Raw genomic sequence first — 18,234 nt, 5'->3', positions numbered from 1 at the left:
GAGCTTTGCTATAATATTCATCGTGATTATTTGTATCACTTTTTAATTCATTATCCTCGCGATGATCATCATGATCATCATCTCCAACATCGATTTCAGTCCCCCCTGCCTCATTCTTCACACCACGATTGTCACACTCTCCATCATCAAGGCCTCCACTAGCATCACCAGCAACATAATCATGGTCATCATAATCTTCATCAACATCTTCACTAATATTGCCAAAAGCAACATCATCATGGCTATTTTCATAATCGTCTTCAACATCATCGACACCACCACAAGAACCACCTCCAGCAAAACGGCCATTGCCAGCACTCCAAATTCCTTTATCATCTGAATTCAAACAGGACTCAAAGTCACCAAAACTTGGCATCATATTGCTTGCAACAATATTACACAGTTTCTTTTTCAAGGTTTGATAAGGTGATCCATGATCCATGGTCAGCACTGCTGTTTCAAATTCCTTACAAAGTTAGAACAAACTATATTACAAATCCTCTCTGAAACACATTTTATTGGAAAGAAATTCCAACATCATAACTTCCAGAAGGTCCACAAGTTGGACAGTTACCTCATAGCTTAAGAACATTTGTAAACAATTTGCATCGTCTCATGCTTAGAACAGATGTTCTTCAGAAAAGTCCTTCAAGAAATAGAAGTTAAGAAAGAGATGCAAAGTTGACCACGATCTGGGAGCAAAATGATCCCAAAGATGCTAACTACCGAAATGGGCAACCCTTTTCATTTGGTTGGTCACATCTGGCCAGGATGTACATATTATGTTCCATAATGGTCAGAGGTGTAACTATAATTCATGTAGTATCGACAATACTTGATTATTGACAGTAATAATCGCAGCCTAACCCATGAAAGGAGAAAGGTGTTTGGCTATAAAAATATTTAGCCATTCTTTCTGTGACCAAAGGAGTCCTGGTCCAATGAGTGATACTAAATGCAGTTTTTGCAAGGATAACCGTTCATTTTGTATTTGAATGGTGCATAGAGTACCACTTCCTTCATTAAACTAATATAAAGCCCACCAAAACAAAATATCTAATATCACAATTAGCTTCACATAAATAATAAATAACTTTATTATAATGGTCAATCATTTTACACCTCCCTAATAACATATAAATAGTTATCGATAACAACATTGATCAATATTAATCACTTGCTAATAATATTGGTGGAAGAATAACAAAGGCAAAGGCAGTATTTAGGTATGGTTCATGTATTCAGGGCTGGACCGGGCTTTTTGCAGAGGCACAAAGAAGAATGGGATGTTTCTTTAACTCACCAACATGTATGAAATTCGAATTAGGCTGAAATTTTGCAAGTTACCTGGATGACAGGTATCAATTCCGGCAGCGACTGAAAGCGTTTGTCAGCAGAGCACTTTTGATAATTACATGTGATAATGTCACTGAATTACATCATAACAGTAGTGAAATGCTTTACTACATATGTGACCAACTGAACTAGGAACAACATTCTGCTGTACATAATTTGTCGGAATTGATTGAGGGGCAACAATTTACTAATAATCAAAATACCACACATTAGGTGCAACAATCAAAGGAATATCTCATTGTAAATTGATATTATTTTTCCATTGATTGTTACAAACTGATAATCAAAATGTCCCTTTATAAGGAATTATGAAACACAAAGTAATAATAGATAAGTATATATTCACTTGATAGTTTATGACAGAACCCTCGAGAATATTCAATGAGGTACCTAAACCAAATGACTGTTGTATCAATCAATCAATGTGGGCCATGTTTGTTCTCAACTAAAACCTTTAGATATTTTAGCTTGATACTAACACAATTCAATAATATGGTCAGTATCAGAATTTTCTGATGTTCCCCAGGCAATTGCAAATTACCTGACACCTAACCCCAAGGTCACTTATGAAATTACTTCAAAAGTCTTAAGGGGCATTTTACCTTACAAAACATCGAACCCACCAATTAAAACTTTAGTATGAATCAGCTATCCCGTGGCATTAATGCATTATAGAGGTTTCCAATGAACAGGATGATGATATTAACGATAAAGTATTTTTTCCATCAATATCTCCGAAGCAAAATTTCTCAAATTAGACTTCTTGCTCTTTCATGAATCACACAATATGTGCTTTCGATGACACTTAGTGACCTTCGACTGTAAAAGGCTTCAGGAAAGGGTTTCGATGACAAGTGGTTTTCTTCTTCAAGGTTACATCAACCTATTACTTAGGGAATTCAAATTTTGTTTCAGGCCATAAAGTCTTGAGAGTGACACCTCACTCAAATTACCAGACAGAAGCCACGGGATGCTGGATCAAACTTCTACGCTAAATATCATTATTTGTCGCAAGCTTGGCATAATACTTTAGCTGTTTAGTTTCAACCAGTCATGACTGGTCGATTTTCTGCTCTGTAATTCAGGAAACTGTTAGGCCAGGATCAACCTGTTACAAAATCATAATCAAAACAGTCAAGTGCCAACTTGGTCAAAATGACATAGACATCAAGTTCATTGTGTTAACTTTGTCATACAACTGCACATGGATATCTGATCGCTTATAATTTGACTACCAGTAGTTAACATTCCTTTAGTGGGTGAAGCAGCCGAAAAGAAAGTGTAATCAGGATCGAATACTTTCATTTGTCTCAGCTGTGCGAAATGAAGCGAAAAATTATAAATTACTCATAACCAATGAAGCCACAGGCTAGTTTTAACGCACAGTCAACTCGCAGTAGGATGGACCCTAAGGGATGGAGGTCTCCACCCCTAAAGGTTAAGATGAAATATGAATCAGAGTTTAGGAAATGATGGATTATGTCATTGAAGATGGATGTGTAAGGAAGTTGCAAGATGAAAAGCGAGACCACTGAAGTTTCGCACACAGGGTCAGCCAGCCATCTTATTAAACTTGTACTTTTTAGATACTTAATAAAGTACTGATAAAAATCGAAAAGGAGTAAAAGGTTTTGCGATTAACCAGGTGTTAGTATGCAGTATCGGTTTTCAAGTTTGACTTCTTCTGCCCTACTCACTCTCTGTTAACTACTCCAATAGCTATACCTTGATCAAATCTCCTTAATCATGCTAACAGCGTAATGATATGTAGATAATAACGAAGTCACTTTCAGGAGGGTCATACCCTATAATGAGGAAGGTTGAAAAGTGAAAATTTGGGCCAATTTGGTGTCCAATCTTGTGACTCAAGAAAAGATTACATTCCAACTTATGATGCATGAAATCATCAGTGTATTACATACAATGATGTCTGCTTGTTGTATAAGAGATCATAGTGATTCTGGTTGAAATTGACTGCCGAGTAATCCCAATTACTCATCTTGGTAGGCAGTGTGGCTATTTTGGTAAACAATACTCTCACACATACCCCACAATGGACAAATGACGCCTCTCGATATTTTCAATTAGACATGTCTATGAATAGTCAAACTTCCCTCAGGATATGAGAGTTCACCATAAGTCCCAACGACAATGGTCAACCTTCGAGACAATGGTCAAGAAATGACCACATGATTGACTTGGTCGGAACAAGAGTTCTGGACATGCTGCATAAAGTAATATAATTGACATTGGATATTTCATCAATTTATGGTAGTGAGTTTATAATGGATACAAGATTGATAGAATGGGCATGGTTTCGACAGTTCATTCAATCGTAAGGTCATTAAGAAAGCAATGAAACAACAGAAGGCACATCAGCATTTTTAACATTTGGCTACCTTGACTAATGCATAGTACAAGCGGATTAGATGGCTCTTATAAGGTGCCATCATACATGATGACAAATTGAAGAAGCATCATCAGTCCAAATGTCTTTTTCACTCGCCTTTTTTCTGCTCAAAATGAAGAAACATCAACAGCCCCCAAAAAATTTTGCCTTTGAAAATCTTTTCCGAATTTTGAACTTATGAAAAAGTTCAACAATTTTGCCGGGAAAATCTAATCATGCATTTTGTCCCCGGATTTTCAACTTCACTAACGTGACCACCCCGGTATAGCGACCATTCAACCTCGGTCCCATGAGTGGTCGTGTTACCGGGGTTCCACTGTACAGCTGAATGATAACGTCTTCCAATTTCTTAATAGGACATTTGGAATAGCTTCAGGTAAGGCCAATTAAACCCAGGATACGATATATGTGGCATCTGGCATGAAATCTGTAATATTCTTCATTCAAATCTCAATGAAATTTTCTTTGACTTTCTAAGTGACATTTGGCCATTACAGACAAAGGCCATTTGTCAGTGCCCAAGTTTTGCCAAGGGTGCAAAGATTACATGCCTATTTGGTAGGGCCGGACACCCCTAAATGACCAATGCCTCTAATTATCCAAATAGACTGCCTTCCTCTTGAAACCGATAATGACCACTGCTCCGGGACATCGTCCACCTTTGGTCCCCAAGTAGCGGATTCCAAAGTGACCATCGTTCAGGGGGCGATTAATTCCAATTTAATGGATTTGAGTGATTAATTCAGTGAGTTGGAACAAGAAGGTGTGGGTCTGTCACTCTCTTCACTTGCCAATCTATCAGGCACCTAAACTGCCTTCAAGGGGCAACCACTTCTTTATTGTGCCCAGTATGAATACCGATTTCAGGAGAAGATGACAGTACAGAGTTCTCCAAATCCTGGATTGCCAGCATGGCTGTACCTTGGGTGTATTCCTACCAAACCAAAGTGCAGCAATATTTGCTCTTTGTTTTTCTGAATATCTCTGTATTCTGGACATGATTTCATACTGCAAACTTCTACCACGTCCTCATTAAGATCTGATGATCTTCCACTCAACAACGACCAGCTGTGCTTCATTTAAAGAAACCTTTAAACATGTATTGTTGGCAAACTAGCAAATTTATCAAGATAGAACTAATCCCTGTTGACAAATTTGTATCTCTGAATAGTCGGTTGTCAACATGCCATTAATATCCTATACAATATTGCAAAGAAAACAGCATCTTTCTCTCAGAAGATTTAGAGAATGACATCTACACATGTTTGGGATAGACCCTCATTAATTACCTAACTTCATTAAAATCATCAATTTCTCCTACAGACAATAAAGGACATCAATCTCACATATCAAACCTTCCGAAGTTGTTTGCCAAAGCTAAAGAATAAACCCTAGTCATGAAGTGTCCCTGATATTTGCCTAAGTTTGACTGATTATAAGTGGATGTAGTTTATTACAATTCTGAAGGCCGTCCCTATGAGAATAAGATATTACCTTCCAGACCATTAAGTAGGGACTGCTTGAACTTCTTAAATGCTTATAAAACAATGCTGTAGGGAGGACCTTTTGGCATCGAAGGTAAACTAGCTGATACTTTATTGAAGATCAGGAGCAAGGGAAGTCTCATTAACTTTAATCAAAGGATTTGAGGAATTTTGCACTGTTGGTTGTATTGTTCTTGTGTTGGAGCAAACCCATGAATCAGCCCTAATGGAGAACAGAACTGGTCAAAAAATATTACCATAAAAATGTTCTCACAACATGCAAACCTGAAAAATTAGTATTCCTAGAATGAAGACAATAATTGACCGTGGGCACAATGTGTTGTAATTTATCAATCAAGAAAACTGTGGACTGGGATAACTCACTATGATCAAAGAAGGGTACTGCACCATATGGAAACCTTGGACTCAGACTCCACAACATTTGATGGGGGCTTGCTTGATGGACTAGAATGATTGGAGCCATTTGATGCCATCTGTGGAAGCTTGTAATGTTCATTAAGTTGAAAATTAAAGATAAATGATGATTTCTTTAGAATACCATGTGGCAGAAACAGCAGATGGAAAACATCTATTTTGGAAATCTGGTGTGAGAGAAATATGTCATTTGCTGTTATATTTGTGCGAGATTGGTTACCAAAACAATCAATTAATCATCAATTCAGCAAAAAACTGCACCACGCTTGGTAAAGCAGCATGAAATATGACATCATCGAAAATGAAAAGGGGAGACATCTGTATTCACAGGATCATTTCTTATTTCGATCCATCCACAAATAACACCAAGCAAATTGGTCCCAAATTGACTCACAATGACAAGGTAACGTGAAAAGTTGTTCAAGATTCAATCAAACAACTGTTAATCAAATCATTGATATTCAAGGTTTCTCGAGTCCTAAGATAATGAACATGGTGTGAAACAAATTTTTTCAACCCTGGATAAACATCTGGCATTATCTGAGTAAGACCTAGTTCTTCGATATTGGAAGAGTGATTTGAAAAAAAATGAATTGTCATAAATTGCCTTGGATGAGTAATGAATTCAAGGTGGTTTTCTCTTGTCCAGTTTTAGCAGGTAGTTCATGTCATTGGCAATTTTTGAAACTGTTGTTGGAAATGTTTGTGAATCAAGATGAGAGATCAGGGTACACTCCAGACAGGTTCCTTATATATCCCAGTAGTCGTGATCGTCACTAGCAATTTTTACAACTAGTATCATAATGATCAAAGGATTTGTATGACCAAATGTCACTCAAGTAAATCAATATTTCATTAAACATGTTAAAACAAATAGTAAATGATTTGGGAAGCCATTCAACAAATTGACTTCCAAGCATGTGTTCGATTATGAGATTTATTTTACTAAAATCATGTTTCATGAGTCATCATTAGTATTGACACAAGCTATCACAGACAGTTTCTTGCCTCAGGCACAGAGAAATGCAAACAGTGTATAATGGCAACATAGCTTTGAGGTAAGTTTGTGACAAAAGGAATGGATTCAGAAATTTTGAAAACGTGAAATTTTATTCTTTTATTCTTTATCATTTATTCTTTATCAAGGTTCAACATTCAAAACACGTTTAGAAAAATCTGCTAAAATATTGCATACGGAGAGCAAAAACAAGGAAAAATTAATTTAGAAAATCAAACCCTACATTGTGGCAACTCTACACTGTGTTTGATAGAAATGGCCTTAAAAACCCTAGCAGATAGTTTTTTTACCATGAGACAGGAAGTGATGAATCACTAATAGCCCAGGTTGGATTTTCCCAGAGATATTTTGTCCATTTTTCCATTGTTGCCCTCATAATTATGATTATGCACATTGGGCTTCACACAGACATCTGGGTCGGCCAGCCGGGGAGTCAAAGTTCAATCACGAAATGTCAATGGTATTACCAAGGTTGTTAAAAAACATTGGTAAACGCCAGCTTGCATAATGGTCCTTTAATCTGGCATTGGTATCAAAGCAGAGATCAAAAAGATCCACAAGAACTCATAAAATGGTTCAGGGGAAGGGTAAAGTCCCATTAGAGACGAGCTCTTAGTTGGGATTAGCAGAGATGGATTAAACATCATCCCCCTGCACTAAATCAGCCAACAACCAAAATCAGGAACTCAACTGACTTTGCTTCTGATGACATCAAGAGAAACAAACAATTTGTCAAAGCAACACAATCATTTGAACCTAAGTTTGTTGATTTGTAGTCTTCGTTGTTGTTGCAAACTGCACTACATGTAGATATTGGTGAATCTGGACTATTTTTGGCAAGAAGATTTTCCCTAAGGTTTTCTTAAGCTCCTTTCAATCGAACAAGGTTGGGTAAGCACGAATGAGAAAATGAAATGGAAAAAAAGTTCTTTCCCTTTTGCTATAGTTTTTGCATAGTTTTTTTGCAAGTTCATATCATTGAAACAATACCTAGGTGAGTTCCTAGTGGTGAGAAATTTTCATACTTTTGTATACTTTTATTCTGCAGTAATGTGAAACCCATCTGGCCAAAAATCTCTTGAGTAACTGCCGCAGTTGGACGCACGGACTTGCAGACTGGCGAACTGGCGGACGGGCGGGCGGACGGGCAGGCGGGTGGATGAGCAGGCGGGCAGACAAGCGGGCGGGCGGACAAGCGGACGGGCGGACAGGCGGACAGGCGGACGAGCAGACAGATGAACAGACGACTCTCGAATACCTGTTTGACCAGCTGACAATTTTTTTTCTATCTATTCTGTGTTCTGACCCCTTTCATTCATATCAATCAATACATCACCCACAAAAATACACTGTTTGCTTGATGGCATTAGGACTTCTTGGACAACGCATCATGCAACAAGGGTGAAATGTAAAATTGATGTCAGGGCAACTAACTTCTACTTGCCACAAGAAGCAATGAAAAAGAGGAATGGTACAAAATGAAAGACAAATTGTAATCAAGTGTTGGGAGGGGAGAAAAGATCACACCAGATTCAACACAAGGCTGCTAACTTTTATTATCATATGCCACAATGTGTGTTCATATTTCAAAGGTCTTTATCCAAACTTAAGTGGCCATCTCAACCATCAGATAATCTTGCACTTATTGTTTTAGGAGTGAACCATAATTGACCCTTGGTGCATTTATGAGAAAAAAACAAAGGAGGTTTTCACCTCATCTTGACTTGAAACTGTAATTCTTTATCCACACTGTTCTTTGATCGTGTTAGGATGGAGAAGTAGATGGCCTTTTGCTGCGACAGCAAGAAAACTGGGCATAAAGGAGATGTGGGTTTTATCTCATGTGCTGGAATATGGTTTCAAATTAACCAAAGCTGTGTCTGGAATGTTCTTTATTGACAAATGGCAACGCTGGTGAAAAAGTTGGTTTTAGCCTGATCTAAAGGCTACGAGGGCAGTGCATTCCAGGGCACTGAACTACATGCCCCCTTGAGAAACGTGAGACACATGTCCCCTTGAGCCATGTGAGATAGGACTAAAGCTTTCCAGGCCAGCCCACGATAGTTGACCTTAACCCAAAAACTAAAGAATGGCAACATCAATTTTGAGGGTTTTTTGTAAAAATTCAGTCTCCTTTGAAACCTAAGGAATAAAATAAATACTGGCAATAGGCTGAAGTGAACTTCTAATTGCAGCATTGGATAATTCATTTTAAATGTTGTCTAGAGATGATGACATCTCTTCTTGATCTGTTGCTTAATGCACATATGTCAGAGAGTGTTGCTTGCTGTGCTCAAGGCAGTGTTCTTTTGACTTTTAAAGAAAGATCTGATCATCTGATGTGTCACAACAGGGTGGCCATAATTAACTTAGTTTGCAGGCACATGCTGTTTCAAGAACAGCCTCAGTACAGCATTGCTTTTTTTGTAAAAACATATGGTTGCCTTATAAATGTTATAATATGATTTAGCATATAAGGTGAAGACTTTGCTCTAACAGTATGTTGCGAAAAAATATAATCTGAACAAAAAGAGTTTATTAGCAAGTCTGTTATGCAGGTATGGTATGCAGGGGCAACATCAGGTTGGAGTGGTTATCTGGTCCTAACATTGTGATCTGAAAATTATACATTTTATGCAAATTATGCATTTGATCCAAGTCAACGTATATACATGTACCACAGCATGCAAGAAGTATTCAGTGAACTACCTATTCTGGGAGTTGCAGCATTAAATTGGTACCACAACCTTACAGACTTGACGCAAAAGACATCTGGTTTCCCTGAAGCAAAGACCACTTGAGCTTTGATCTTTACCCAATTGGAAGCATCGGGCCCTGGCGTGTGTCGGCAGCTTTACACACACGCTAAACCTCTTTTTAGTTGCACCAAGGACACGGGAGATGGAATTAAGGTTGTGGGAGGGGCAGGACCCTAATTAACACAACCTTTGAAAGTCTAGTTAACTAATCTTGTCCTCTGTATGGACTTCATAATTGACATTTCTAATCAATGCACTGACCCTTGATAATATGCAAACTTTTTTTTCAAAGCTTTAACCTTCGAGTAAGTGTACTAATTGCAAGTTTGAGAATAGGAGTTGCTGCCTCCTCATAAAACCCATCATATTATCAAATAAGGTAATCAGACATAAACTGATTGAATTAAAGTACCTGTTGTCAAGCTTTTTGTCATGAGATCAGGTTAGGTTGTCTTTCAAAACATCAAAGAAAGGTCAACTCTGTTGATTAGAGGTGATTAAAGCTATCACACTTCTAATAACTAGGCTACTATTCCATCGCTTACACTCTAGTTTCATCAATCTAAGACTCCTTCTGAATATTCAAGTCAGGCCCCAAAATTTGTGCATAGTCCTTGCACATAGTAATTCAACATGTGCAATTTGGATAGACAATGGGTTGGCGATTATACCAATATGGCGGATAGTCATGATGACGTCATGTTTCGGCTTGGCCTCTGTGTCGATTTTAAAAGAATTTGTCTGAGAACGATGGAACTAGAGTATATGATAAGAGTTGACTCTGCCATAGGGGAAAATGGACCAAAAGAATTGACCCTACTGAACCATTGTCGACCATGGATGCTTTTGTCACACACAACTACCTTTTGGAGCTCTTGGCAAGAGAAGAGCCAGTGTGGATTATTCTGTTGAATGAAAACTGCAAACACAGTCTCAATCATGGATTTGAAAGTATCCTTTTAAATTATGAAATTATTTCACTAGCATTTTCATTTGGATTGAAATATATTACTTCCTTAGTTGGCTATCATTTTGATCTTTCATGGTGATCAATCATTTTCTCAAAAAGAGCCCATATCCATAATTCACAATAAACAATACTTCTTTTCAAAAACCTTTTGAACTTACCTTTTGAACTTGGTCCTCAGCGTCAAAAAGCAACGTTTGATCCGAAACAATGGCCCTCCTCCGAAGTTTTCGGTGACTAATTCTGTTGAGGTTGTGACTGCTTGCAACATGTCAGAAGTTCATATTTCAAATGAAAAAACCGCCCAACATAATTTTTAAGCAGCAAGGAACCTTTTTAGAAGAATTAAATTTTCTGTTGGTATGCTCCCAGAAACAAAAGTTGAGTTGACTATCAATTTTAAAATGGATTCATATTATAGTTAATATCCTTAAGCACCAACTACAAACCATGTACGTTCAAACATGTATATTTAGCATGGAATGGATGATGGTCTCAACACGAATGCAAAGACTGATTGGAAAGACTTGATTTCAAAATCCATTTGGAGAAACTGAGTTCAAAGGTTACTAAGCTAAGATTTGCTAGCAGTTTAAAAAAAATAGGTAAGCAAAGAGGAGAGAACTTTAATTTTCAAGAGAACTTGAATTTAAAGCCAGTTTTACCAAAACATTGAGGCTCCTCATTGTCCATAAGTATCTTTTTATTGTTTTCCTTGAAGTAATCTCAATACACAGGGTAAGGCGAGTACTAATGTTGGATGTTGGTAGCAACCTCTCTATGAATCATCATTATTGACCAAAGATAATGCAGATGAATGCAATATTTTGGCAGTAAATACCTTAACCATGCCAGCTAATGACGTGTTTAGTAACCATTAACATAGTAGAGAATATAAATACAGATGCCCATATCTGTCAAAACCATATCTGACTAAGAAATACAGCATCGAGAGGTGCTACAAATACCATTTAGAAGCTTGACTAACGATTATGTGCACAACTCGGTAACATATGTTTCAGAACCTGGACTTGTCTTGTAATGGTACCACTGCGGGTAATATCTGTGGTACAAATGCCATAATTTTAGACCAGTGATACCGCTGGGCTTTAGGTGTCATGGAGTAATTGTTATAAGGTGCAAATAATGGTCCTAAATCAGAATAATTCAACCAATAATAATCATAGGGCACTTGGCGGTCATGGAAAAAATCAAGACGATTGATGATTTATTTCTGAAGTTCTTCCTTTTAGCCAGGATCATTCTGAGTAGCAGCAATGACTGTTAGTAATGATTTCTTCTTTAGATGGCTCTATCCAAACTCGATGGATTTCGTGAAAAAATTGCCCCCTATAAAATGACATTAGAACCAGGGTTGTGTGTTGATCGAGGACAATAGAAAAGAAATATGATACTGGAGCCATCTGGGTGTCTGCTGAAGAATCAACCAATATCACGGGATTCATTGCTGCAAATACATCACAATGATTCTGCTGACTCATCAAAGTTAGGTGGAGTGGAACCTGTGTTAGCCAAACACCTCTTCTAGCAGGATACCCTGTCTATCAAATACACTGTTATTGTTGTGTCATAAAATGGCTCCCAAATGTTGGCTAAGTCAGAAAAGTACGTCATTTGCATTGCAGCCTCTTTGAAAACCACAAGGTGTCCATCTTGTAGCAAACTAAGGAACTGAAATGATTCATCCTGCAGCCATGCTGTTGAACTTGCTGTCGAGAATGATGCGCTGATCTAGTTTAAGGTTTTTTTACGAGATGGCACTGCTGCCAATAACCTACGTGTTTAAAACGATTTAAGATTATGCGTCGGCTCCCCATTATACCCAAGATTGGTTCTCAGTTCTCCCTGAAGATACAATGAAATCATCAGCATTAATAATCATTGGTGACAAAGGGGCCCAGGGGAAATAAGAAGAGCTCTGGCGACAATATTTGCATTGAACTTGAACACAAGATGGTCAGTGTTTGGTTGGCGAGATTTGAGATTGGGCGTCTAAGCTGATAAGCGGGACATCTGTGCAATTTCTTTCTAACATTGAATGGGATTTCTAGAAGAACCAATAGTTTACGATGGGATGGAGTGTAGTGGGTACCTTTAAGCTTGGAAGTAATGAATTTTTGTAACCCTAAAGACCAATTGTCTGATCATTTGGAATTTAATTTAGCAGCAAGCAGATGTTTGCACAGGCCTACTAAACATGTATGTGTTTGTCAGATAATCCTTTGGTTTTATATTGTCATCATCATCTGTTGGAAGACTCAGAAGACTCATTTATCATTGCCCAAAATTTATTTTTTCACTCATTACATGTAGATCGTGCAAAAGTTTTTAAATACTAAAATTTTATAAGAAAAATTGATAATATGCGAAGAAAAACACGTCCTAAGTTTTGTACCCAAAGGAGTTGAACTTCACAGACTACAAATTATTTTTATAGAAGTCTCAAAGCGTGGAACCAATCAATCAGAAAAGACTGTACACACTCACTATCTAAGCATCGATGTCGAATGCTTTTTTAACATGATCTGACAAATTGAAGCAGGATTTAAGAGCTCCCGACTTGGGTCTGACTTAGATGTACGATCTTATCTGAATTTCTTTGGCAAAGAGTGGTAGCTGTCAGTTGGGCTTGATAAGTTTGATTGAGCTGTCATTCTCGCAAATCTCATTTGAAGCAGGTTTCTATCTTGGGGGGTGGGGGATGGTGGGAGGTGGGTTACTCAAATACTCACTCAAACTATGAATGCCTGGGTACTAAAAGCTCATTTCCTAGGTTTTATATTAGTGTCTGGCCCATATAGAGAGCATAGGGATGTAATGATATCTGATGATACAGAAATGAAAAGTGGCATTCATATCTCCCCCCCCCCCCCCCTATCACAATATCCTCACTGCTAAAGTGTGGTACATAATCTAGTAGAACATATCAATTTACCATGAAGGGAGTAATGAAAGGTTATCACTCTGACCAAAGCGTTCCGGCCAAATCTCCATAAATCCTACAGATACCCGAATGACCGTGAGGTGATTTGATGGATCTAGTAAGTCTGGACCATGGCTCAGCAGAAGGGGTAATTAACTGATTTAAGTACTACGTGGTCAGTGTGCCAGACATATCCCAACCACTTACCAGGGAATAGTCTGGGGTTACTTTACCTCTTAAAGGGACTATAACTATGAGCTGGGGGGGGGGGGGGGGGGGGGAGGGGGCAGATTGGTGGTCTCCTGGTGACCATTATGCACAGTTTGGGGAGTGGTTTTGGTGTGATCTGGTGTGATTGTGATTGTGACTTGTGTGGATGTACTGTGAGGTAGTAGGGACACCTATCAGCAACAAATGTAATGATGGCCTATCTGTTCTCACTGGTTATGCTATGGTTCACAGTCAGTTGTTAGCAATTCAAATGGACAAAGCATGTCAATCAACTTCACCACCAGATAAGGAACTAGTCCATCAGATGCCATCAACTCAGCGATGAAAACAAGTCAAAAAGACCCCATCAATGTCATTTAAACTTTCAACCGATTTTCAAATTTTTCATTTCACGCAAAAAGCATCCTGTCAAAGTAATCTGATCTCATGACAAAAAGCTGATAAGGGCGGAATGGTACTTCATTTGCATCCTGCAAAATTGTTTCTCATAACAATTTGCATTGTCAGACCGATGGTATCATTTGCCCTGATCTGAATAATTTCGATAATTTTCCCTCTGAGTGACTTTTAACTGACTCCTTATTTAATATATGTCAGCTCCAAATTTGTAAGCTGTCACTCAGAAGATTGGCATTGTTACAAACTGACTTCATAAATACAATGACACAAGATAAAAACAAAAATAAAAATCCCAAATATCCTTTTTAGGACATTGCTCTTTAAACGTACTAGAGAAAGACAATATCAACTTACCCCAAACAGCAGTGCTTTATTCTTTGGGCTCGGAACAAGAAACTTGAGGGCCTGCCTCTTCAAGTCTACAAGTCTGTTATTGCATTGTTCACAGAAGATGCCGCTCATCCGTGGGACCCGTACAACGGGGCAGTACCGTACTTCAGGAGCACCAGGCAGGGGGGAGGCTTTGTGGTAGAACATCTCGCCGTGTCGGATCATTGGACCAACACCTCTATCATACTGAAAAATAAAACAAAACGTGTCCCAATAATGCATTTCTACAGATTCCTTAGTGGTGTTCTTATAGCTTTTTTTTGTAAAATTCTTAGTATTCTTATACTCGGTACCCCTGCTTGTTACTTTTACCTTTCTTCTTTTGTTTTCATTATACTTTTAGTTGTTTATCTTAAGTTATTTGAGGTTTTTTGCTGGTACAATAACAGATTATCTGTAAGTTAGCACACATTCAGAGTCCAAATTTTTTTTTCACTTGTTTTTTTCTACTCAAAATGAAGAAACATCATCAGCCCCCAAAAAACGTTGGCTTTGAACATTTTTCAGAACTTTGAACCTATGAATAAGTTCAACAATTTTGGCGGGAAAACCTAATCAAGCATTTTGTCCCCGGATTTTCAACTTCACTAACATGACCATCCCGGTAACACGACCATTCAACCTCGGTCCCATGATGAGTGGCCGTTTTACCGGTGTTCCACTGAACATGGTTAATGAAATGCTTTCTGTGCAACTATGGGTCCTAAACTTCAAGATGGTAATGCCAGGAAATGCTCTTGTATGGGAGGTGACTAGTAATGTGCTGAGGATAGATACAGCTACTACACCAAGACTAAAGCCACACAACTCATCTTTAGGTAACTTCGACCTTACCTTCAAGGCTAAAGTTTTAGGATGCTGAAAACAAGAGGATCTATGACAGAATCATCTGGTCATTGATATCCAAGGCAAGATGTCAATAATATATATAGGGGCCTACCAACAGAAAACCTTTTCCTGAAACATGTGAAAGGGTTTTTAAAACTCAATAGAATGCAAATCTGCCAATCATTATCCATTCGGTCAATGCTCATCCACTGAAAAGCGACGAACATTTGACGGTACTCGGAAACTGGTTTTGCTGCTTTCACAGGCTTTGTAGTCAGTTACAACTGCTGAGCCATGAAGTCTCACTAAAGTACATGTAATCCAAAACCTACGAAAACTGGCATGTAGTTGCCACATTTGCTGCAGTTTTCTGTTGTAGTCAAAACTAAGCTTACTTCGTCAGAAAGAACAAATAATTAAATTAAATTAAATAGCCTGCATGTTCTTTGTAATTATTTTCAACAAAATTTTTATAGTATCACGTAGACAAGGTATCTTACATGAGATTGTCATAACACATCGGAAAAGCAGAAGGAGTTGTCTTTTCTTGATAAAGGCATATTTATCTGAACAAAGAGACCTTGAACAGAATGGAAGCAAGACTTACCATTACTCTTCCACGCTCACTGAGTGTCATTACAGGTCCCATGTGACCAGCAGAGGGCATACGTTCCCTGAATGTTACACCCGTGGGAGTTACCACTGGGGCAGAGCCTCCTCTCTGTCTGGCATCCATTTTGCACACCTGGCAAAGAGAAATAGACACTGGTTCAGTAATTTTGTCATTTCAGTTGTTGTACTTGATCATACCTCCATGTCTCAGAAAATTTGTATCAAAAAATACCATGAAGGGAAGAAGAGGCATTGCTTAGGCAAACTACTACTTGTAGTACTTTCACAGTTTCTGTGAAAAGGAGGATCAAGAAAGCATCCGAAAATGTACACACATATTCTAATTGCAGATGCATATCTGAAGTATCCTCCATGAAGAAACTCTGAAAATGTTATTAGTGCTGGCCCAGCAATATTTTTGTTTGCATCAAAAAAATCTAAGCTATACTCACACTGCACAGAAGTGTCATTTTGCAAGATAATGAACAGTAATATAGGAAAAGGTCTCAAGTGGGCCAAGTCCATTTAGATACTGAAAGAAGTGCACGAGCTTCAATCTTCAATCAAAATATCAACACCATATTATGAATCAGAAGTCTCCGGTCACGATCACAGGAGGCACCGTTTTGGGCAGAGGTGCCCGGTAGATGACCCTTACTATCATATTAGGGATCATTTCTCATTCATGAAGCACATATCATAAATCATTTGACAAATAGTTCACTATCAAATCGTGTTGAATCATCTATTCAGAACAACAATGCCATGAACAAGTTGAGTAAGTGGCCATGTGGACAAGGCAATCAAATGCATGACAAGGGGATCGGGAAGTAATTGGCTCACTCTCTGCTGGAGACAGAATTCCATGGTTGTCAAGAAGGATTTTACTGTCTTTTCCTCATAGAGAGGTTGCAACCTTTCTCACCTAAAAAATTCTATCAGGCATACTAGGCATTCTTGCAGGCCGTGGCTATTCTTATGACGATCCCTAATGCATTTTATATACAAACTACTGGTTATTCTTACAACATCATTTTCACCTTTTAGGGCCTTAATCCTAACCCTAACACTAACCCTTACTCCTAGCAATAACCCTAATCCTAAACCTTCCCTTACACTAGTCTTATCTCCCTAATCCTAAACCTTCCCTTACACTAGTCTTATTTCCCTAATCCACAGTTTAAATCTCTGAAATTGCATAAATCCTAAGTTAAGACTAGTCGTAAGAATAGTCACTATGTTCTTGCAAATTCTATATTAATTTGGGGGGGGGGTAAAATCTCGGACAAGTGGCAGAATATGACAACTATCATGAGGGCCAGTCATCAGTAGGCATATTAGCCTGGTCGAACTCAGCTTATGTCCAGTGACTAGCTGGGCAAGTGCAATTTCGAAGACAAACATGACTCTTGAAATCAAATCGATAAGGGTTAATTATATCGGTACAGAATATCCAGAGCAGCAAAATTTGATGCCGGAGTTTGACTATGGATCCCGCCATCAATCCACGTCTCTAACGCCACGAACGCATCACGAACGGGGTAGATCACGTGGACTGAGCTATTTATAGGCCTAACCGCAGGTGTTTCTCACTGGATACGGTGGCCGGTAAAGAAAGCTACTAACCATAGCTTAGACTGGTTACTCTGAGATCATAGTCATCATACGGGACATTCTTCTAGACCAAGATAACTAGAAAATCTCTGGTCTACATAACAAGTACATGTATATTTATCTCGTTCCTTGGCTAAAACGATGTCAACTAAAGCTGATTTAGCAATCTGTAACTTATTTCGTTTTTAAACAACGGTGGCGTACATGCACATACATTATCGAAGATGTCATCTTACCTTCTTCTAACCTCACCGAAGATAACTTGAAAACCAGTCAGTCTGCATAAGGAATCAATCCTTCATGTTCCCCTGGCTATAAACGATGTCGACGCTTCCGAGGCATCCTAAAATGACACAAATAACACCAACTAATTAGTAAGGTTAATTAACACAAATAATTGATTAATACGATTTAAACCTTCTTTCCCATACGAAATGTTGCTAAAAAAATTATAATCAACGAAACTTTTCATGCATTTCTAACGCAGATTATCTTTGCCATCCCTGCTTCTATCCTTGAACAATCGCACTGACAATGAATTGATGACTGTAACAATAAAGCTGGATACAAACCCGATATCAAACGAGACAGCAGGACGGAAAACGGGCGTCGATAACAACGAGAACGATTGTGCACACTGTACGACTAAATAGACCGAAGGTCTGAACTACCAATGAACAAATTGACGAACGTAATTTCAAGGTTACTGACACCATTTAAGTTATCAGGGATCGCATCCCCACAAATTAGGCCAACCAGCGCAGTGGACGATGTCTATTCCAAGATG

General features: G+C 38.3%; 1 protein-coding gene across 1 annotated transcript in view; it reads right to left on the bottom strand.

Moving 5' to 3' along the window:
- LOC135484857 (kinesin-like protein KIF26A) overlaps positions 1 to 18,234 on the bottom strand; it is a 299,588-nt gene that overhangs the window by 236,464 nt on the left and 44,890 nt on the right. The window contains exons 2-5 of the mRNA XM_064766551.1: positions 17,684 to 17,790; positions 15,829 to 15,966; positions 15,228 to 15,251; positions 14,358 to 14,579 (exon numbers count right to left, since the gene is read on the bottom strand). Of these exons, the coding sequence (XP_064622621.1) occupies positions 14,358 to 14,579; positions 15,228 to 15,251; positions 15,829 to 15,957 (375 nt within the window). The 5' untranslated portion in view covers positions 15,958 to 15,966; positions 17,684 to 17,790. The remainder of the gene's footprint in view (positions 1 to 14,357; positions 14,580 to 15,227; positions 15,252 to 15,828; positions 15,967 to 17,683; positions 17,791 to 18,234) is intronic.

This window comes from Lineus longissimus, chromosome 3, assembly GCF_910592395.1.
Source record: "Lineus longissimus chromosome 3, tnLinLong1.2, whole genome shotgun sequence".
Lineage (NCBI taxonomy): Eukaryota > Metazoa > Nemertea > Pilidiophora > Heteronemertea > Lineidae > Lineus > Lineus longissimus.
This window is presented reverse-complemented; position numbering and strand designations above follow the sequence as displayed.